General features: G+C 39.4%; 1 protein-coding gene across 5 annotated transcripts in view; it reads right to left on the bottom strand.

Moving 5' to 3' along the window:
- Positions 1-2,171: 2,171 nt before the first annotated feature.
- The window catches only part of pcloa (piccolo presynaptic cytomatrix protein a), a 57,532-nt gene continuing 36,036 nt past the window's right edge, over positions 2,172-23,667 (bottom strand). For 2 of the 5 annotated variants that reach the window (XM_087830939.1, XM_087830940.1), the window contains exons 8-26: positions 23,526-23,573; positions 22,831-22,913; positions 22,559-22,634; positions 20,891-21,016; positions 18,934-19,042; positions 18,533-18,597; positions 17,912-18,096; positions 17,166-17,216; positions 16,873-17,003; positions 15,490-15,516; positions 14,338-14,431; positions 12,978-13,049; positions 12,644-12,890; positions 11,811-12,068; positions 9,289-9,430; positions 9,073-9,134; positions 7,052-7,186; positions 5,362-5,507; positions 2,172-5,271 (exon numbers count right to left, since the gene is read on the bottom strand). In XM_087830939.1, coding sequence (XP_087687065.1) covers positions 5,128-5,271; positions 5,362-5,507; positions 7,052-7,186; positions 9,073-9,134; positions 9,289-9,430; positions 11,811-12,068; positions 12,644-12,890; positions 12,978-13,049; positions 14,338-14,431; positions 15,490-15,516; positions 16,873-17,003; positions 17,166-17,216; positions 17,912-18,096; positions 18,533-18,597; positions 18,934-19,042; positions 20,891-21,016; positions 22,559-22,634; positions 22,831-22,913; positions 23,526-23,573 — 2,201 coding nt within the window. In that variant the 3' untranslated portion in view covers positions 2,172-5,127. Of the gene's footprint in view, positions 5,272-5,361; positions 5,508-7,051; positions 7,187-9,072; positions 9,135-9,288; positions 9,431-10,492; positions 10,682-11,810; positions 12,069-12,643; positions 12,891-12,977; positions 13,050-14,337; positions 14,432-15,489; positions 15,517-16,872; positions 17,004-17,165; positions 17,217-17,911; positions 18,097-18,532; positions 18,598-18,933; positions 19,043-20,890; positions 21,017-22,558; positions 22,635-22,830; positions 22,914-23,525; positions 23,574-23,667 lie in introns of all 5 variants that reach the window. The other 3 variants (XM_087830943.1, XM_087830942.1, XM_087830941.1) reach the window with 3 other exon arrangements.

Raw genomic sequence — 23,667 nt, 5'->3', positions numbered from 1 at the left:
ACCTGTCCAAACCATCTCAACCCTTGCCTCCTTAACTTTGCCTTCAAACCACTCACCCTGAAATGCCTCTCTGATATACTTACATCTAACCATGTTCCCTCCTGGTCACTCACAACAAAAACCTTAGTACTTTCAACTCTGTCACCTCCAGCTCAGCCTCCTTTAGTTTTGACAGTGTCACCGTCAAATCATGAATCGTAGCAGCTCTCATTACACCTTGTAAACCTTTTCATTACTGTGCATTTGTATAGATTGCTCATTCCTATAAAATAATAGATAAAATCCTTCTTTTGTTGTAGGTATTATAACTGTAGGTGGTCCTCTATTTTTCCAACACATAATTATTTTGTGGCAGACTCAGCTGGCAGAAGCAGTTTTTTTTTTTCAGCTGCAGAGTCAACATTCAGCAGGTGCTGACACAGGTGATCCATCCCCCTGTCTGTAAACACACAGATACACACACAGACTCGCACTACTCCCTGAAAGAATGCAATAATAAGTAAGTTATTTCTAAGTTTAAATGCATATAAGCTTATGGGATCTCTATTTTGAACTCAGAAATACTTAAGGTCAAAGGTCCAAAAGGATTTCACTACAGAGAACTAACTGTGACTGTGTAAAATGGATTTCTTACGCCCCCTGTTGGTGTAATATACATATGTATAAAAAGTCTAAAACGTTTTTTAAAATGAGAAACTGTTACAGATTATTTCTATGATTTGGATATGCTTTTAGGTTGTTGTATGTTGCAGTAAACACATTATTCCACCATCACTCATGAAGTAAATTCAGATCTACTAAATATGAGTCAGTGGACTGTATATTAATTTTAGAAGGTTTTAGTGCTAACCTGTCATTCTCATTAGTCGCCTCTGAGCTTTTTTCAGAGTTTCCTGGCTTTAAAGAACAGCCCTCCAGGGGTGAAAGTACAGCAAGATTTCAGACCCATGGTTGCTGAGCCAAACAACTGAATCTTTTCTTCATGATGTTGCCGGGTGAAGTTAATGAAAAGCCTGTCCATGGAGAATGTCAGACACCTTTTTTCATGCAAGACATTTTGAGACTTCCCAGTCTCCTTTGTAATCTTTAGTTTTATTGTGTTTCCTTTTCCCCATGCTTGCTTGCTGGTGTCTTACTGTTTGTCTCCATGACTTTCTTTGTTTTGCTGTCAGGTACTGCCTATTTTACTTTCATCCTTATATGTGCCTTATAGTGTCTCCCTGGTGTGCTGTGTAGTTTAGTCTTCATCTTTGTCATTGTGTGCTATCTATCTATCTATCTTTGGATGGTTACACTTTGCTTCAGTTTAAGGTTTGGTTGTTTGTTTTTTAACACAATTTTGTCTCATACCATAGACTGTATATAAAAAATGGGCGAGGATTCTACATCTCAAAATTGCATTAAAATTGCATTAGTTTCTGACGGCCAACAGGGGGGAATTCCATCTTCTCCTTTGCTCTTATGGTTTTACTGAATACAACATTATGTTAATCTTACTTGATGTAGTGACACCATTAGAGTTAACAAGGAGGATCAAACAGGGCATGCTATATGGTGCTGCTACATGCCATATTATACCATATGTTACCATAGTGCAACACCGTATACCATATTATATATATATATATATGAAAGTAACATAGCATTATAGACACATCTAAGCACATGTCACATATCCTATTATAGCACATTTTCGCATTTTGCATACAAAGGGATGAAGGACCAACAAATAGCCTTGAGCACACATAGACACACACCTGGTGCTGATTTGTCTCACAATGAAGCCGGACCAAATGATGCTACAGAAGGATCTGTCAGCAAGCCCCATCTGCACACTCCCACACAGTCACGAAAAGACTAATCAGTAATAAGTGAAGACACATGTGTGAGCTCTGCAGGCTTGCGTAGGCTTGCTTGGACGTCACCACGGAGCTCCAACTGGCCAAAACGATAGCAGCATGGCACCATCTTGTGGCTGTATTCTGTTACTTCCTCATATGCAAGCCATGTATGCAACCTCCCCCCCAAAAATATACACACACACACACACACACACACATATATATATATATACACTGCAGTTTCCCAGAAATTGCACTTTCTAGGTTCAAAATAAAATCGTGCTATCTAACAGTGGAATATGCAGTAAACTCAATGCACGCTAACAATGCTTCATTTATATGATATTTAATATTTAGACATGGGGCAACAGCCATTTTTACAGCACATTTTGCATAATTTATCAATACCTCCTGTATACAATCACAAAACCATGACATTAGATTTCTTTTTTTTTCTGTTTACTTACAAGTGAAAAACCAGACAGGTTTTACAAGCATACTCTTTGTACACTCAGCATACATCATCAATTATAAGTTTTCTTCATAACTTCCCCCTCTATAACATTTGTTCTATATCTCTCTCTACACCATTCTTGTTTTTTCTTTAATAATATCCGGACACAAAAATAGTATGAACCACCAACAAAACATGCAACATCCAGTGTGAGCACATTTAAATTCTCCTGCAACTACTTGAGTTGTTAAGATAGACTTCTGTGTTAGACTCTGGTAAACTTTTAGTGTTTGGTGTAAAGGGTCGGGTAAATCTGGGTCCCTATAAACAGACAGAAGCTCTTCCCTCGGCCTATCCACTGTACAGCGATCCAAGGAGAAACAACTCCCTGTTACTTCTAAGATCACGCGACTTTTTTTTGTTTGTTTTTGTTTAGTTTTGACTGCTAAAAGACCTATTGCTTCCCCAAACCCCAGTATAAAAAAACTATTTATTTACAAGGTTGAAGATAGAGATGGCATCTGGGTGTGTGTGTGTGTTCGTATAATTCATTGTGTGTTATGAGAAATTTTAGATAATTTAGACAGATAACATGTAAAGGAAGGGATACTGCATTAGAGCTAATGACATGCATGGACTTGGTGTGAAGATGCTACACACACACACACACGAGCACATGGATAGAAAGTTAAGAAAAGCAACCGAAAATGCACGTTGCACCTTACGTTTGAGGTGAGAAGTCCACTGATTACAAGGTTTTCTTTAGTTGCTTTTTTTTTTTTGGTAATTCATACACTTACTGGAAAATGAAACAAATCGAAGGGGGAGTGCAAAACAAAGATAGGAATCATGACTAGGAATGTTCGATTTTCTTCCTTTGATTTATAGCTACGTGGAATTGGCGTTTTTAATGTGAGCATGTGTTCGTGCACAAGGGCAAAAAAGTTGGTTCTCTGAGTTTCAGGCCCCTCTAAATATTGTAAACAAGCACTACATAGTGTATAAAAACCTAATTTCTCTGTACATCTGATATGTACTGTAAACAAATATAATACAACATATGAAATTGTCTCACAGGCAATAAATAAAGATTCATATAGCAATACAAAAAAATCACACGGTAAATAAAAAAACAAACAAACAGAAAACAACAAATCATATTAAAGCAGTAACCATTTCGTGGAGGACATGAAAACACAGCAGTGCAAAATAAACAGAAATGCTTCCTCTGAAACCAAGTGTCATATTTCTGGCAAGTCAGGGTGCAGTTATTTACGCTATATAGTAGATGTTGCATAGAAATCAGTCGGATATTTCACTGAAAATGTTAAATGAATCAGCCTTCCAGTCTTTTGACACCTGTACGCAGCAAACGGGACCTTTCTCATGAAATAATGGGCATAATAGGCGTTTAATGAAGTGCGCGTGGAGGTGGGACGAAACATCATCATGCTACTGTTACAGCATCGCGTCTTAGGATTGTAACTCTTGGTAGTTCCTGGTCTATAGTTTCTCACTTTCCCAGTGAAAAAATAATAATTTAGCAGGATGATGATGTTAGTTTTACATTCTAAGCAGAAAAAGTGCAAAATACTACAAAAGCGAGTGTCGTCGAGTTGACTGCCCTTACGAACGAAAGCAAGACTGATGCAAGACTTCTAATGTGCTCCAATCTTACAAGGAAAAAGAGGAAATGCTTAACTCTCATATAGTAAACGTCTCACATTCTAAGGGGCGTCATGAATAAATAAAACCTCTATGCCACAATCATCAAGACTTGATTGTCTGTGATAAAGATATCTATATATATCTATATATCTATATCTATATATGTAGAATAATGTCCAGCTATGACACTTCACTATATACAAAGTGAACCTTGGAGGTGTTTTTTTTTTTTTTTTTGTTGAACATGTGGCACTCCATACCAAATAGATAGACTCATGCGCACAACATGTAATGTCCAATTTGATATATATTAATATTGATGCTATATCAAACAATAGTCATCATTGGATAACATCAGGGAAAAATCAGATTAAAAGGGTAGGGAACAAGTAGTTTTTGTTAATAAAGTCAAAAACATGCTTGCAATATTTTTTTTTTTGTATTGAACTGGAATGCTAGGTAGTGTATTATAAAATATACTTCCTTCCCAGAATAGATTGTTAAAGTACTTAAATAATTGAGGAGAAGACAAATCATAGAACTCTACGCTAATATCATAATACAAAAATAAATAAGAGGTCTCTATAGCAGAGTCTTTACTATTTCATTCCCAAAACGCTTTGTAAATCAATACAATAATAAAGCGAGGGTGAGCGCCCCATTTAAAGAACATTTAATGGATAAAACGTCAAAATAAATCAATTCGAATCTATAAGTGTGTCCATTCCCTGTATCTATTAGATTTGAAGTTCTGTGTGAATGACTGTGTGCAATGTCGTGAGCGTGTGTGTGTGTGTGAGATAAAGTGTGTAATACCTGGTTGATTCTGCACTTGACCTCTGAACTCAGCACCTGTGTTCTTCTTCTAAGTCCTGGCTACACCGCTGTACACTGTATGCCCTGTAAACATGTGTTTATTCCCTGTAAACACATAATGGTTTCCTCCAAGTTTTTCACATAATCAGAGCAGATATCATCATTTGCTGAAAGCATTTTTCCAAATAGCAAGCTATGCGAGCCCTGAAACAAAGGTTGAAGAAAAAAATCCCCCCTCTTCCCGTGCCCAGACCTTCCAGAAGACTGGATCAGCGTTCCAGATGTGGAACCCAGATGTCAGAAACCTGTTTTCCGCTTAAGCTTATTTCTTTTAGATTGAGTCCCCTCCTATGAGTGGATCTGGGCAGTGCTGGCAAGCAGCTTGTGCCAGCTCACCACTCGCTTGCGTAAATCAACTTTATCCAGCCACACGTAGGCCTCGCCTATTAAGGTCTTCTTCACAAATTTGCCACCGTTGGACACCAGGAATAGCTGGAAAGAACAAAAGGCAGCAGTTTTGTGCGTGCTTAATGGGATGCTAACGTGGCATGTGACTGTGAACGTACACTTTGTGTGGATTACCTGTAGCGCGTGTCCGGTGGGGTTCATGCAGAAGCGGAAGGTCTCATTAAAGGACGGCTCACGGTCGTGGCGACAAACCCTGGTCTTCTTCTTGATGATCCTTTTCTGGGTGGCGATATTCACCACGTAGAGCTTCACATAAAGATCTGTGGACAGAAACAAAGCAAAACAAAACAAAGTATGCGATTTCTCTGAGTGTGACTTCTGACATCTGAAGGAAAATGTCTTCCTATAATCATTAGTTTTAGGTATTTTTTAAAAGGTTTATTTAGTTCCGTCCTATTTTTCCATTTAGGATTAGGGATTAAGAACATATATCTTTAATAACTTTTTATTAGTGCAATAAAAATATGCCTTTTTTTTCCGTTTCAAGCTCGTAAATAAAGGCTTGATCCTTTCCTTCTGTATCATATTTCAGGATTTAAGCAGATATCTTTTAAATAATTTCCTGTTTTCCTCTGACAGTTGTTTCTTGCAACCTGCTTTTAGTTTCACTTCCCCGCTTTCTCGTTACCCTCCTGTGTCCACTTCCCTGATTACTCCTTTGTGTATAAATAGCCCTGCCTTCCCTTTATTTTTGCCTCAGCATCTGCTCTTTTTCACAGTGTGGTTCACTTGCATATTTCTGTGATTACTTTGGATTCCCGATGGTTTGTTTTGGACTTTGTGTTCTCTGTATCAGTGCAATAAGATGGCTTTTGTTGCTTCAATCTGCCTTTTTGAGTGGGACTCCCAATTCTGCGAATCCTGACACTGGGTGTCTATAGCGAACACAGCTGCACTGAAAACTATACTTTTATATAACATATAAATAGTTTATATAACTGTCATAACTATAAAGTGTTACCATTATGAAACACCGAGCAAGATTCTGTACTGCAGAGCGACAGTGTATGCTCAGCTGAAATAAAGCCTTTTGTGCAGGTCCCATCTGGTAGCAAATGCAAATCAAGCAAGTGGCCGGCAGCTTGGGTATTAAGGAAGTAAATACTACAAGCAGAGGCAGTGTGGGCAACAATCTGCATTATATCAGCAGAAAGATTCATGTAATTGTGCTGTATAACTCCCAACGCATTTATCCAATGTGTCTAAATAATAATGCACAGAACAATCTTTAAAGGCTAAATAGCATACAATTGTACTCTAATGAAGCTATTTGTATTTTTTTAACACTTTAATTAATTTTCAATTAAAGGGAGTTACATACTGTAATGTATGCTACTACTCGAACTACGCAGTTTCTGTCAAATATAACTCATAAATGGCACATCCCACATCTTATTTGCCCAGGCTTATGTGTCATTAGTGAGCCTTTCCAGTCTCTTTTTTAGCCTTACACATATACAGTACATATTACTTAAGGGTTAAATGCTCTACGTGGGCCGGGAAACACTTTATTGCAACACCAGTTGTTCTGCTGCTATAAAACTGGCAAACATTTGAAGTGAAGCTAGATGCCAGAACACATATTTGTGTGGGCTTCCCAGCTGTTAAATGCAATATAAATTATGCGTATCATGGAAACTCTCTGTAAATATACTTTTCCCTCTCTTTCACCTTCTTCTTCCTAAAACACGATTCTTGACAGAATGGATGACAATAAGTGATATGTCACAACAGCTTGCTCAGTTGGTGTACTTTAGCTTGGCATTGGTTCGGTCATGTGCATAGATCAGGTATTTTCAGTTACCAGGCAGGTGATCTGGAGTCTTGAACTTGTAGGTGATGTTACGACACTGAAGAATCTCAAGGACCAGGTGTTCACCTTCCGTCTTCATTTCCTTCTTCAAAGCGATCTTTATCTCTCCCATTACCTGAGTCTTACCTAAATGCATACACACATGAAGCTAAATATGCACTAGTCAAGTTAACCTTATTTATATGGCACATTTTAAAACAACAGAAGTTGACCCAAAGTGCTTTCCAGGCACCTTCTAAATGGGTCAAATAAAATATCCTAAAAGAGCAATAGGATGTATTTACAGTGAACTTCAGCAAACTAGACCTTAAGTTAAAAGCTACTGAAAATAGGAAGGGCTTTAGAAAGAAAATAAGGATGGGTATAAGCTTGATTATTACAATTATTTTAAATGTGGCATCTTTCAAAATGGCCGTACTCTACAGAGCACAAAGTGTGTGAATGCGGTGACTAATATCAGACATGGTCTGCGAGCAATCACATTTATTGATTTAACAAGGACGAGGAGAAGTTATGATGAGCCTTGTCTGGCCTCTAGTTGCCTTGGCAACTGAATGGAAGTGGCAGTTGTGAAAGCTGGGTCAACAAGTCCCTGGCAAATGTAGGCTGTGTGTAAGTGCACTTTTATTACTCATGTTGTGGGGACATAAATCTGTTTACACAGTTACATTGTGGGGAAGCAGCTCCTTTCTCAGGACAATAACATAAATCTTTACAATTTAGGATGAAGTCTGGGGTTTAAGGTTGACTATATAGTCATATACAGGCAGGGATTTGGTTAAATCAGTGGATGTAATGTCTTCTGAAGTGATGAAAAGTTAGAAATCCAGTGGCACAAAAAGACTGAGCGCAGATGGTGAAACGATAAAAAGATAAAATAAGTCCATTTAAAATGACAGTGTCATAATTACAGTGTGGTATGTCGTAAGCCAAATTACAACATAAGAAGGAGTAAGAAACCATATAATAGACCAATAGAGCTGACTTAAAATTGGATGAGAAACTATTGTGAGCAGTTTTAAAATATATACACTCCCCAGAAACTTTGTTAGGTACACCTGTTCAACTGCTCGCTCATACAAATATCTAATTAGCCAATCACATGGCATCAACTCAGTGCATTTAGGCACATGGCAAACATGGTAAAGGGCAACCTGCTGAAGTTGAAACTGAGCATCAGGAATGGAGAAGAAAGGGGATTTACGTGTCTCTGAATGCGGCGTTCTTGGTGACAGACAGCCTGGTCTGAGTAGTTTAGATCTACTGGGATTTTCAAACACAAACATCTCTAGGATTTATAGAAAATGGTCGGAATATAATATAAAAAATATCCAGTGAGCAGCAATTCTTTGGGAAATAAAGCTTGTTGATTCCAGAGTTCAGAGGACAATGCCCAGACTGCTTTAAGCTGATAGTTAGGGCACCAATAACTCAAACAACGACTTGTTACAACCAAGGTATGCAGAAGAGCATCTTCTCCAAGGTTGGACGTTTGTGTGAAAGCACAAAACATCCAACCTTGAAGGAGATGGGTTACAGCATCAGAAGACCACACCGACTGCCACTCAGCCGCCAGCTAAGAACCGGAAACTGAGGCTACAATTTGCACACAATTGGACAAAAGATTGGAAAAATATTGCCTAATTTGACTGGTGTGTCTTGATATCTGCCTAAACATTTCAAGATCAAGATAAAAGTATCGATGTAGTGTGTGGTTATATCAATGGTTCAGGCTGATGTGGTGAAATGGCATAAGGTACTTTTCTTGGTACAGTTTGAGCCCATTTAATACCAGGTGAGTCTTATTTAAATGCTACCTGTCAGTAGCTGCCTACCATGTCCAACCCCTTTATGGCACATAACAACAAGGGACTAGTTTAAATGTTGGTCATGCAAACTTCAGGAGCCATTTGCTAATTGCACTCTTAGATAATCATGTCATGAATGTTGTAATGAATACACCAAAAACACACACAAAAAAACATTTACTGTATAACAGATACACGCCCAACCTTCAGTGTCACTGTGTCCCAGTGATGATTTTATCACATCTGTGCCATTTGGGATCTTTCCACTGAGGAAGAGAAAAAAATATAGAAATTATTTATGTGCATAGCATATTACAATGTAGTACAGTATATCTTTAGTACAGCGAGGAATAGTTAAGCAAATTAACATGTTTAAAATGCTAAAGTGCCGCTCTTTGTGGGATAAATAAATTGACTCACAATCGGGGCACTTGGAAGATAGCACTGTCCACCTCGTTTGCCTCTGCTTCCTCGTCCAGTAGGCTGTAGGCGCTGCCGCTCAAGCCACTATCTAACGAGGCTGCTGTGACCGGGGCATCTCCTGATTTGTAGGTTGACCGAGCTGTGCATAGATATCACCACACCCATCACGACAAAGACAAAGAAAGAAAAATTGCCCCTTCCCCTCCTCGGTTGGTTCCAATAATTAAAAAAAAGAAAAAACATGGGCCAGGTAGCATTACTTATTTGCAGCAGTGGAAATCTGCTATAAAACTTGAAAAGTTTTTGCTAAAGTCAAAGAGAAAGCTACTTTAAAGCACACAGGACTGGATCGCAATGAATAGCACACAAACACTGAAGACTAGCGAAAAGCACATGGACAGACATCTTTCTCTCGGCAAAGACAAGACAGTAAGAAGTCACATTCAAAATTTCAAACTTAAAACGCACACATAGAACCAGAGCGATATCACATGTATATGTTTATGCAGACTAAACAAGAGACACGAAGACTCCACTGACATCGTTAGTTGTTTACATGAAATAAGAATCGCGTTCCGATTCCTCAAGTTTAAGTGCCTCAGTGTGCTTCAGTTTCATATTTTCTGGACTTTAAAGAATGTTTACGACTGTGTCTTTATAATCTTTTAACTGTTTAATGCAGGATATTTTAGATGATTTTAAATGTTTTAGCTTTTTTGCTCTCAAACTGCTGATCAGGCAGTGTGATAAGAGTATGAATGAAGTAAGACGCGTGGATGCGGTGCACGAGAGGATCCATGCCGACACGTTTTTCTTTCGAGCCACTCGACATGGCATCAATGCCGGATTGCGAAAAAGCTCACTAATAACAGTTTAATGATGCAGCAGATGTGGCAGTGGCAAAGTGTTAACATTCAATGACTCATCTCACAGTTTTGGATACTGACTTCCTGGTATTAGTGAACTGTGTCGGTGGCCTTCAAGAAAAGTGTGTGCCGTGTGCGCATGAATCTGTAGTGATGTGGCTGAGTGCGACTTTCTCTCTATCTTCCTGTCTCTTTTATGAACATTCCCCTCTTTCTTTCTGCAGGTGTGCGTTAGTAGTACTGCATCCTCTCTTTCTCTCACTCTCTCTTTCTCTCCTTGCTCCATCTGTGCTTCAGTCACACGACAGAGAGGAGACTCTTGGGCAAACTCTCACCTCCGGTGCTCTGCGGTCTCTCTTCTGACACGGCTTTCCTGAGGGTCAGGTGTCTGCCGTCTGCTCTGCTCCCTTTGGCCGACACAATCGATGGCAGGGCAGGCAGCCAGTCAGACTGGGCTCTCTGAATGGTGAGCACGCCCACTACGCTGTGTCTCTGGTGCCTCAGTGAGAGGCGGCCTCTTTGGCCTGGATGAGTTTAGTTTCACAGGCACGATGTCAAGGGGTCAACGCCGGGAAACAAAGGTCATGGTGTCGGAATTCAAATTGGAAGGAGGGAGGAGCGAGATGGAGATTCAGAAAGCGCTTTATCTTCATCATGGCAACCAGCTTGACTGTCAATCACATGCAGCCACAGTGCGCAGTGCCCCTCCCACATCACTATTGGGTGGGGCGTGCAGCATCTACTGAGGTGCATCGTGGGTCCAGTAGTTGTTTAAACAGAAAAAAAAGGGTTGGGACGGGGGGTGTAGTGGACTGCATGCACAGCCATCTCGGTGGAAGAGCTTCAGAAAAGCTGGTCGTTGTTTGTTAACAAAAAAGGAAATTATATAGAACTCAAAAAATAAAAATGATTAATAATAATAATAAAATCAAAGTAAAAATCCAAATAAGTAAATGATATAAGGGAGGGGACTGCAACTGTCTTCAGTTGGATCCGTTAAATGAAATGATTTAGTTCTAGCTGGCAGCAAAAGTCATTTTCTAAATTCTGAAGAATTATTTTCCTGATGAACTGTTCTCTGTTACGAAACTGTTTCATCAGTTATCTTTCATCATTAGAGCGAGCTGCTCTGACATTATCGCCAAGCTCGTTTGAACATCTTGTGCAAATCTGCTTTTTTCTGTTTCATTTATTTACTACTGTTTACACTGTCATCTTAAAATTAAAAGCTAATGTCAGTCAAAATAAAAGCTAATATTTAAGTTTAACTCCATTAAAGTACATTTAAGCCTCTTTATTACATATTTTTTTTTAACACTAATAGGATTTTAAATAGTTAGAACTGGATACTTATTAGCTAGCATTATGCGTATTTGGAAGAAGGTCAAAATAAGTAAGGGTCAAAGACAGTGTGCTACCTTACAGGTGAGGTGCTGGCTGCTGACACTTGTGAATACATACAGAAGAGAAGCCATGAAAGGTTGACACACTGTGGATACAATGCTGAAGAGAACCAGAGAGTGTGAGGAGTGAGGGGAAACTAAGTAAGGAAAAGGAAATAAAGGAACGGAAGAAAAAAAAACTCAACAAAAGGTAGAACAGATGAGTGCGAGGAGGCCATGCTGCGTAGGCTTTATTTGCGTCTTGGTTTACTTGGTTGGAGGCGTTGTGGCGGCTGCTGCTGTGACTGCTGTTGGGCATCGCCCGTTGCTACGGCAGCGCCTCCTCTGCTTCCATTGAGGCTTTCCTGATGGTGCTGTCGTGCTGCACTTTTGCTGGAGCGTGAAGCGCCGTGTGAGCGAGAGTGTTGGCTGTGTCCGTGGCTGTGGCTTTGGCTCTGGCCCTCGGACGGGGAAGGCTTCGATGTGCCAGGGCTACTGTGAGATTTCTCGATAGAGGGCACCTGTGTGTCTAAAACAACCAGATTCACCAAATTACCAAAAAAAAAAGGCTACCTTTTGCTTTTCTTAGTGGTTGTCACCTGTTGAACACAGGAACGAGCTGAGTTGCTGGCTAGTGAGATACTGAATCTAGCCAGCGTGTATTATAGTCTATCGTGCTCCCTAAATTTGATGTTACTTTGAGGTTATTTTTTAACTAGCATTCAAAGCCTTCCACGGCCATGTTGCCCTCTGTGTTAGCAGAAAGATAGAGGGAAGCTAAGGCAAGGCCTCTAAGCAGGGTGACATCATGGCAACCAAGAAAACAGACCACGAGAAAGCAAAAAGCATGAAGCGAAAGCTAGAATGGGTGCAAAAATGACTAGAGGAAGGTGGCGGTAATAAAGGAGACAAGACTGTAAAGAGAAAATGGACAGAGGTAGAGGTAGAAATAGAGAGAGCAGTGACAGGAAGAAAGCAAAAAAGAGAAAGAAAGGGATAAAGAAGAACAGACTACAGAGACGAGGAAACAGCAGAGAAGCAGCAGAGTGTTGTTAGGGGGAGATGGTGATTAAGTCGAGGTGAGGGGAATACATCGTGTCCTACCCTTGGCCGGATCTGGAAAGATCCCATGGCTTCGACTCTTGATGACAGATGATTTTGGGGAATCCTGATTATCATGCGAGGAGCCAGTGGTTTTAGGGGAGGAGTGCTGTGAGGAGGGTTTAGAAGAACTGTGACGACCCTGGCCTGAGTGCGAGCGTCTGTGGTGGTCCCCCTCGCTCTGCTCCTTGAGAGGGAGCCACCGCGGGATGTTGTCCAGCTGGGCAGTGTTGGACAGATCAATAAGGACCTACAAGCAAATAGAAAAGTTTTTAAAAGTTATAGAAAACCTTTATGGACTCAAATATGTATAAAATCTAATATCAAAGGAGCTTACCTCCCCCAAGAAATCATTAGAGGAGCCCTTGTCATAGTCCCACACGCTCACCTCCAAAGTCTTCTTCTTAAGCTAAAATGTACACACAGTTGAAGAGTTCATAAAAAAGTTTCAAGTTTAATGCTAAAGTTAAAGCAGTTTCACGCCTTCAAGCAGCTGAAAAACGAATAGAAACGGCGACAGAAGTTGGCAGTTTTGCTGTGATTGATACAGGCTCACTGAATCTAAAATGGGATCTAAACAGATATAATAAATCTCAGCGATACATCCATCTGCTCCGCTGAAAACCAGTGGCAACGACGACAGGTTGGCACAGAAGCAGTAAAAAAAAGCAATATATTGTGCTGCAGTTTTTTGTTATTTTCAATCTGGAAATTAATCAGTTGAGGGCTTTCTTATTTGTCCATTCATATATGAACTATTACAGAGTTATAGAAAAATGCCATTAAAAAAACAGCGTAAGATAACAATAACATTTTTGAATGTCTGATCTCATAGGTTTACATGTTGCTTGAGTCTATAGCTATATTAGTGGTTTTGTTACTCTGTACTTTGGCAAAGCATGCTAACAAGCTCATGATGAAGACACCTCCAGCTTATGATGTTATCATGCTGATACAATTGTGTTTGCTAAGAAAAAACCCTAAAACATTTAAGCAAAGCAAAATATTAGCATTAAGACAGTAATATCAATACCATGCGTTAATAATAGACTGTATATAAAAGAGGCACTGCCACCCAACCATTAAGAGTATAAAGACCAGCGTGTAAGGAAGCAATATATGTTGATTCTATTTTCTTACTAATTATATCTGGATGTGAGAGTGAAGAGCAAAGTTATCAGCTAATGTTAGCAAGCTTGTTTAGCAGATTGCATACAGTTAAAAAAAAATGGTACAGATACTGTATATGTGCACTGCAAAGACACAGAATCAAAGCTGGGAGACAAAAGTTTTGGAAACATTGTTGGTATGATTAATCCCAATTACACAAAGCGAGTCATATTACTGTATTTGTCAGATAATTAAATTAATAATTCTCCAAAAAGCACCAACACCACAGTACAGTGAGGCCCAGTTCAGTGGCTCGAATTAGAAGAAATAAAGCTTAGAAGACAAGGTTTTTTTATATAGGGTGGTAAAAATGTTTATTTCTTCTACAAATTTTAGAATTTTAATGTACGAGACTATTTATTGGCTCAAGTGCACTCTGAATTGGAGATTTTGGTTTGCTGCTGGCTGTGTACAAAATTTCATTGCGAAATTGTAAGATTTCCTAAATGAATCCAATAGGGTTCAAACGTGTCATGTGTACCTAGACACCGTTTTAGTGTAATCATGTGTCTCTGACCAGACAGTACCTGTTCCAGGTGGATGTTCTTATAGATGACAGTTTGGTTCCACTCAGGGTTGATAGTTTTGCCTGCGTGTTTGGTCTTCCTCTTGTTTTCGGCACTGGGGGGAACACATCACAGCAACACACACTTGGTCAACGACATGTATGCAAATAACATGTGTGTCAGTGAACCTACGCATTGCAGGGAGCAGAAGATACTGGAGTAGGGCACAATGTCACAGTAGAGGGAAAAGAATGAATGTGATGCACATTGTTTGGATGGTAACAATGTATGGGCCTTTGTGCATGGATAGCAGGGTATGATGTCAGGGTGTGCTGCAAAAAAGTCCATTTCGATGCCCATCATGTTATTTAGTTTCACAGAATTTTGATGCATTGAAAGAACAAATGTTTCAGGTCTCCAGTAAGAAGAAAAGCACCAATAGTCCCAATGACAAAAACAAACGTAATGACCGTATACCAAATGTTTTTTTTTTACCTATTCTGAGTTAATATATTTCACATGAAAAAGTTATGCTGGGCATCAATAAATGACTTGTTGACATGGATATTTTTTGCAGTGTGTAGGGTTTGAGTTCAGACTGTAGCATATGAGTAAGTTTGGAAGAGTTAGGTTGGAAAAGACAGGGACAATCTACTCTACACTGGACAACAATGGTATGAATTGGCCGTAGGGCAAAATAATAGTGTACACTGGATGTGGATGCAGGGCACTGAGGGTACATTATGATGTCAGGGCACAATGTAGGATATTACTGAGGGATTTTAATAACAAAACAGGGTCAAAATCTAGGGTACTGGGGCCGATGTTAGGGTTTCAAATTACGATGGTTAGAAAGGAAAAACAGACCATCTACCAGAAAAAGACAACAGTTAGCTCTGAAAACAACACAGGGAACTATTAGTTTATATGTGGTAAGGAAAACAGATGGTAAAATAATAATATCTGGGGCATCCAAAGAGAGTATCATGAAATAATGGATACTAAGGGAAATATATTCAGGTTGAAGGGAGTTAGTAGGACTGAACTAAGTGACTTTTATCAATAAACTTCCAGAGAGAAATTCAACTTGCTCTTTTTTTTTGCCTTAACCAAAGTGACAACCAATTATCAACCAAAACAGAACCAAAGTGCCAAAGTGGGCAAGTCACATACCTGGCATTCTGGACAACCATGACCTGACTGAGGGGGTCCAGCATGCATTAAATATAGAGAACAACATACAGAAACAATAGTCAGAGGGAGGGTGGGGGCGGGTCAAAAAGTGTCTGTGGACTGTGAGGGGAGATTGAGTCTACACTTAGCTTAGGTTTAGCGTGTGATTTGTCAAGTGTGCCTTTTAGAAAGGGGCATGAACAGGAAGCTGCGGTCTGCTGCAGTGGTGCAAAGAAATTTTGCTATAGTGTGTACATGACTGCATGTATGTGTGCTGAGAGGACTCCCAGGTCACATGACAGATCTTGTGGCAACCGGAGTGGAGATCTGTCACTCATGAGCCAGATCGCGCAGTCTGATATATTTCTTGAAGTTTCTGCTGCAAGAGCTGGAGGCTCAACATTTGTTTTACGTAAAACAAAATAAAACCCACTGTTTTTTTTCTGGCTTCTCAGTATTGAGACACTGTCCCACGTAGTTGCCAGAAGACCTGCGATGCAACTGAAAAGCCTCTCTATGGATTGCAGCTGGCATTGATAGCTGTGAGATTCCATGTATACACACACAGGGTATACACGAGTATGTGCACACATGCCTTTAAGTGTGCATGTTTCCATAACCACTTTAAAGTGGCCGTAGGGCTTGTGGCTGCCATTCTCTCAGTTTCTTTAGCATAGCCCCAATCCCATTCATAACTCACAATGGCATCGGCGCATGAGTCAACCCGAAGGCGTGTGAGAGTGGCAGCTAAAAACCCCACAGCTATACAGTATATTATTACTTTTATCTGAAATGATCCCTGGAAAAAAACAAAAAACATTCTCTCGAGGGACCTCATCTCAAGCCGAAGAGAAGGTGGGAGTGTCAATTGCATTACAGTGCAATCACTGCGGGAAAGGGAGCAGTAGACTTAAGCAGAAGTCTGGATTGTATTGCAAGTAAATATGAGAGCTATTGATTTTGACTGCACTCACACCTACAGTGGAACACACATCAACAGGGGCAACTCAAGTGCCTCATTATATTTACATAATGTTTATGCCATTCGGGAGCAAAAGAAATGGGCTGCTGAGTTTTGGACTGTCAAAATAAAAGACGACCTTATGCATAGTAGCACATAGGCGTTATGGAGTTCATATCAGAAACGTCCATGTGTTGCACATTGAATGATGTCATGATAAGCCAAAATCAATTGTACATCGATTTTAAAATGAATGGAAACTAAGTTACTGCTTAACAGACTGGCTGTCTGTGTAGCCTAGATGGGGGAAAAAGATCTTAGCTAGAATGCTGCTACTGCTTCTGAAAATCTGTATACTTAATTACTTGTTCTAGCTCTGAAATCCTTAACATGTGCTTTCAGTCTAAACACTACTAACTCACCCTCTCCCTGGCAGGAGATACACTTTAACGAATGGATCGGAGTAGCCATTGTTATCCCGCGGGGCAAGGTTTCTGGCCTGCAGGACGTGAACTATCAAGTTGCCAAGCTGCTTGTCATAGTGGATTTGAAGCTGCAAAAAGAAACACAACTGAATTACAATAGATTCGGCTGCATTTTAGTCTTGCATCTATCTAATTTTAGCAAAAATAACATCCATCTACTCAGATACTATGCTCTTAGAATTAAATCTACACAGATTACAGATTTACAGTAATAGTTTTGTGTCACAAACCTGTATCTCTCCGGATACAGGGTGGGATTGGCTCTTTGTTCCCTCTGCAATCTGTAAAAGATGAAAACAACATGGTGAAACAGACAAAAGTGTAGGTGGAACTCTTGTGTGTACTGGTAGCTGATTATAAGGTGGTGTACAGTACTTTATGCTGCACTTTAGGCTAAACTGTGAAGTCTCCGAATCATAGAATCTGTGCATCTGTTTCAGGGATCCCTTCAGATAATTGACATCCTTTAAAAAAGACATATACTGTTACCTAATTATAACTAATAAATAATTATATTATACACATCTTAAATTCATATTGAGTTAGAGGTAGATATATCTCTTATGAAGTCAAAGACAACTACTCGCAAACGTTAAAACAAAGTTTAGAAGAGCTCTTCAGAAACTCTCTGCAGACAGAGGCATAGTTTCAAAATAAACTTTCCCAGAAACTCAATATTGCAATCTTAATGGTGCTTACAGTGCAGCCAGGACTGCTATAGTCAAAAGAAGACCATGTACTTCCATCTCCATGGATTTACATGGATAGAGCAAGCATCAATATCAAAGGTTGTGACACAGAGTCACGAAGGTTGGTTGCAAAGCAGCTTGCAGATTTGCAGCTACTGTGGGTAAGCTAAAAAAGCCTGTGTGAATAGCATGCTCTATGGTATCTGTGGATTGTGGCTGGGGTTGACATGTTTGCTTGGCTGCCTAAAACTTAAAGAATGTGATTGATAGCGTGCCTCTAAACTCGCCTTGCTGCTGTGACGTTTCTTGCTGACTGAGGGGGATCCTGGCTGACCGGGGCTGGAAGTTGCTGAAGTGGTGGCAGGCAGGCTGGAGGAGGAGGTGGACAGTGGAGCCTGCTGCTGTGACACTTTCTGCAGCTCGGCCGCTAGCTGCTTGGGATCAACACCTGGAGATCTGGGAGGTCTGTCACCTAGAGAGTTAACACATATGGCTATGAGTACAGATCATCATCGCTGCACATAACAAACCAAAGGATCTTGACAATGATCTGTCTAGGGACCAAATGAATCATCACTATGGCTCTTAACCCAATTCACTTCCAAGTCAAATTCAATGGAAAAGAAAAGTGAATATTAAAGTGCCACAATAGAGACAGCTCTGTGCATGTTTCCAGAACTGTTCTGTGTAACAGACTGACAAACTAGGCCACAGAAAAAAAAAACATGGCTCAACTTGAGAGAGAAAAGAGAGCTGAAGATAAAAAGCGATATGAGAAGAGCATCTGAAAATAACAAGAGACAAAAGTTAATCGGGAAAAATTGAGGACGGAGGAACAGGAGTGAGGAGGAATCAGTGGAATCAGTTGCAGTTGAAATTATAATAAAAATAATTAGGTAATAACTTACCTTTGCTGTGCTCCTGGAAATCTAGGTGCTGGGAACCCTCAGACTCTGCCAACATGTTGAGATCCCTGTTGGAAAAATTACATTTCATACATTTCTGAAAAGTGAAACTAAAGGAATTAAATGACGAGGAAAAAAGACAAAAAAAAGGTACTAGAAAAGCCACGAAAACATCACAGAAATGGAGAAAAAAATGATGTGACAATAGTTAATTAAAAAACAGGACAGCAAAGCTAGTGATTAAGACTAGCTTTTAAATATTAGACATGGGGTAACATTAAAGTCATGAAGAGTTTAAAATGATCCATCTTAAATATAAAGAAAAGAAACAACAAGAATGACACTATGGCGGGTTGAACAGAGTGCACAAGAGAAAGATTGCAAGTGACACAGGTTATACTCACAGTCTGACACACACTTCTGCCTCATTACACGGCTGTCCAACGAGCCCTTGTACCTCTTCATAGGTTTTCCCCGTCAAAAGAACACCATTCCACTCCAGGACCTGCATTCCTATATACGATTTGCACACCCAGAAGAGCAATCAATATTGATCCTGTATTTTCCCATATCCAGTGCTGTACAGACGCATCCCTCTAAATAAAAAAAGGAATCAAAACCTATCTCATAAAACAATCAAATGATTAAAAAAATCAGTCCATTCGTTTTAGTCATTAGTTATTAGTTAAGAGCAAGCAGAGTAAAAGGGTCTGTTTAATCTTAAAAGCATATAATTTACAATCAAATACACTTTTCTCCAACCTGCTTTAGCAGTGACGGATGTTTCCCAGGACAGGCTGATCATTTATATATATAAAATAGCGCAGTGATATTCCACTCAGCACAGCAAACCCACCGCATGCTCCAAAACACACCCTGCACGCTGGCAGGACTTACACGGATTGAAACAGCTCATCAGGAAGGTCCTCTGTTTTCGACGGTACTCTCGAGCTGCGTGCATATGTGACAGGAAAGCTAGAGTACACTGTATTCTCACACTGGTATTATTCATCAACACCCTTGAACTGTATATAGTAGCGTTTGGAGGTTGAATTCCAGCGATCAAACAAGCACCCATTCATACACAAACTGTGTCCTTCTGTGACACAGATTCTCTACCCCTGTTGAATTTGACAATGTTTCTCCATATTCGCACCAGACAGAGTGAGGCATCGTGTTCCCACTGGCAGAACCGAAGTAATTTGCAGCCATTCTGCTCAGTGTTGATGACAGGGTTACGGGTGTTATTATGGTTGAGGTGTCTGGCTAACAGCACCACAGATGTACCTTGACTCTTGGACTACAGCAGCCGCTAACAGTTTTAGTTTTTTTCTCTGTGTTAGAATAAAATGCTCTGCTCACAATTGCTCTGTAGGATGTTGTTGAATCCTCTGGCCTTTGACTTAAAGAACAACATGGCACTGTTCTCTCTGGAACCCTCTATAGCGTGCTTACAAAAAAGTGGAGAGCGTTAAAGCAAAATAAAGCAGCCACGTACTACAATAAAAAGGAAACAGGAGGAAAGGTAAACAAGAGCAGCAAGTGGTCACGCTCAAGTGCACATAAACACATCCTCAGAGTACAGGCAGATGGATTATACACGTCTAAACTGTCCAAACTCAAGCTTTACTGATTGTGTGACACCCTTCATGTGAGTATGACTAGGAGTTCACTGATCTCATACTTCCCTATGTAAAAATCAATATAATGTGTTCCTGTTACACACATTACAAGCAATTTATTGTTAAAAAAGGCCATATCTGCGGGTTAAGAACTATAATATAAGGATTTGTATTTTAGAACAGTCATCAAATAATACAATAGATTTGTTAAGAAAATAACTCTGCTATCATGACACAGCCATTAGGTTCTATCTCCATTCCAATTAGTCAAAAGGTGAAAAATGATAATAAAATGATACAAATATAACTGCTGGTTTAAACACTCTACACCCATAAGCTTCTTGTTTTTGGTTCTCATCTCTCATGACCAAATGTGAGTCATGGCCCGTCACCCGCAGGTGATAAAGCTAAATGCAAATGAAGACCTATTTTTGTAATCTCCCTGTTTCTCTCACTCCAACTACATGTTCGATTCTGTCAGTCTGTCAGCCGCGAACGACCAAAGATGTAAATGCACCCAAATTACACGCGTGAAGAAAATGTTTGTTTGGCTTGCTTGTTGAATTTTATATGAGAAGACTGACACATTTTGTATCTTAATTTTGTATCGCACAATACCTTATGGCACCTCTTAACTGTATGACAGAAGACTAGTGAGTTATCAGTCACATTGTAGTTACACTCCATTTACTCTACTTAATTTTCACAATAAGGGGTTTAATTAGATGAAAGAGCTTACCTTCAAGAATCTTTCCTGTTTGTTCTGCCGCTCCACCAGGTAACACTTTGGCAACATATGCTCCAATGTCTCCATTACTACCAGGGACCTCTTTTCCTCCGACCACTCGGATACCCAGACCATTTCCTGTTAATGCCCCAAAAGAAAGACTGGTGAGTGTTTATGGTAGATGTAGCCCACAGTCTACAACATTTATAATTCAATATATGATTTCTTTTGGATGACTCTACACAAAAATAAACTCACCAAAACAGCCAAATAACATAAAAGTGTGACTATTATGTAGAAAGCCAAATAGTTGTTCCAGAACTGAGGATTATTAGAAATAAGCTCATTGGCTAACTACTTGTGATTCACGAGTCAACGCCCAATGAGCATGCAGTTTCACAGCCAGACGTGCCCCTTTCTCAAGACCTCTAACTTTATAAGACCAACATGGTGAAAATCCTCATCTCGAGGCTTCAAAGGAGACTTCACAAACCAAGAGGTGACGTAGCTATGCCCATCTTTTATACTGTCTATGGTCAAAATAGAATTAAGCCTGTAATTTGATATTTTGTATCAAATTAAACATGTAAGTTATTTACTAAAAATACAGCAGGTAAAATGTAGCTAAAAGTTATGGGTTTAGATATCGTGGGAGTGGGAATTAAGCTAGGGAGCTAGCCAGAACTAGCCATAGCTGAAGCTAAAGCTCAGTATAGCATACTTGCTGGTTTTGGCTAGCTGTAAACTTTGACTGAAATATATGCACTTTGATGCCGTCTCTGAAACTTAATTATTTGCCACAATTAAATTACTAGATGCTTAATCCAAAACTGATGAGAAAACCCAGCTAAACTCCAGGTAAAGCTTAATAGCTTAAATTGATATGTTTATTTAAATCACAGTCTTAAAGAAATGTGTGCATCATTTTGTTTGCAGATTTTCTGTGTCCAGCAGCAGTTTAGGTCATATGTAGGCAGAACACTGTCTACACACTGCACACTGTTAGCCAGATTAAACCACTACCCTTGTATTGATTTTCTCAGCCTACATAAAGAGGCTTTCAATTACGCAAAAACAGAAACCTTACTCATTTTGAACCATGAAACCATTTTTTATGGTTATTGAAGCCAGAACAAAAACAATGCAGCAAAATGAATCAGTTCAGCACTGGGCGCTAGTAAACAAAACGCTTCCTTTCTGGGCTGCTTGTTAATTGCATAAGATAATCCTGAGTGTGAGGGATACGCCATTTTGAGCATGGCAATGACTGATGAGCGTGGAGGAGAGCCAAATCGAAAGGGAAGCCAGGAAATGAAATGCCGGGCTGCTTTAAGCCTGGAAGAGTTGTGTGATGCAACATATAGGCTAGCAAAGTGACCTGCTAGTTTGCTGAGATTTGGCTTGAATATTAATTAATATGCATTAAGCTAACTAGTCATGCTCTGTAAACCCAAATAGATCTAGGTTAATGTCTATATTTTGTTATGCATATTTTGTTGTCTATCCTTAGTAAATATTTTTATTTCATTTATTTTATAACATTCTTATTCCTAATTATATTTGATGCAGTCCTGACTGACTGTACAACAGTCAATAACACACAAACGTACATGCCTTTCTGACTGTATAGTCAGTCACTTTACCATTAACATGATGCTCCTGTAAACTGTGTTACTTTACCTGAGACACTGCGGTCTTTAGGATCCCTCTGCAGTTTGACCCTGAGGTGAGGGAAGGGGTAGTATGGACCTTTTCCCTATGGCCCATACACAATGGTAAGACGTTAAGTGCCTTGTGCTACTATACAAAAACCATACACCATTCATGCAACATATTTATATATATATTTATATATATCAAGATGATTCCATGTGGATGCATGCAGCTTGGCATTTCATAGATGACACTTTGAGAACTTTACTACAGTGTATGTGTGTTTTTTCATCTTTCACCTGTCTCTTCTCCTGTCCGTTCTCCGACCGCCCGTCTCTCGGTTTGTCAAACCAATCTGTCTCTTCCCGTCTAAGGTGGTAGGCTTCAGGGATAAAAACAAGCACAGCTTCAAAACCAATCTGAGAATCTGGACTTTTCCATCCACTTACAGAGGATGGTTATCAGGTCATTTAAAGGTAATTACATGCCATTGAAAAAACGTCTACATATTAGTTGTTAGGTTGCAAAAATATGAGGAAAAAATATGAGCCAAACTGAAGTTTAATCTGTTACACTTTTTGCAAAGTAGAAAAACGATGCCAAAAACCAAAACAATTCCATATGTATGCACAGAAAATAAGGCAGATTGAGAACGATTAAAGCACTATTAGTACAACACAGTAGCATAAACTAAATCTATCTTGCCATACTTGTCGATAGATGTAAATGTTGGGTATATTTATATAATTTTTCTCCAGTTATTAGGAAGGTGAATGAGTCTCCTCCCCAACAAGTGTGTGATGAATCTTAAGAAAATTGTAAAAAATGTAAACTCATTTAAATTTGTTTAAAATTTCCAATATAAGTATTGTTTGTATTTCCAAATTTGAAATGTCTTAAACTTCCCCAACATTTAGACACCATTTTGTTGATATGCATTTTATTTGTGGTGCAAGTTAATATATTAGCGTAGAGAACTGAACTAATACTCTACCATTGGTTGCATCGTCTCTGTTCAAAGCCATCAGGGAATCACTTAGGGCTGCAATCAAGGCAAACGGGTTTAATGTATTATAAAGTATGAATAAAATATTGGGATCCATATGAATCAATAGGTAAATAATTAAACTGCATTC

This window comes from Neolamprologus brichardi, chromosome 17 (genome assembly GCF_056152115.1).
Source record: "Neolamprologus brichardi isolate AB-2024 chromosome 17, ASM5615211v1, whole genome shotgun sequence".
NCBI classification, from domain to species: Eukaryota; Metazoa; Chordata; class Actinopteri; order Cichliformes; family Cichlidae; genus Neolamprologus; species Neolamprologus brichardi.
The sequence above is the reverse complement of the archived record's forward strand: the minus strand, read 5'-3'. Positions and strand labels throughout refer to the sequence as shown.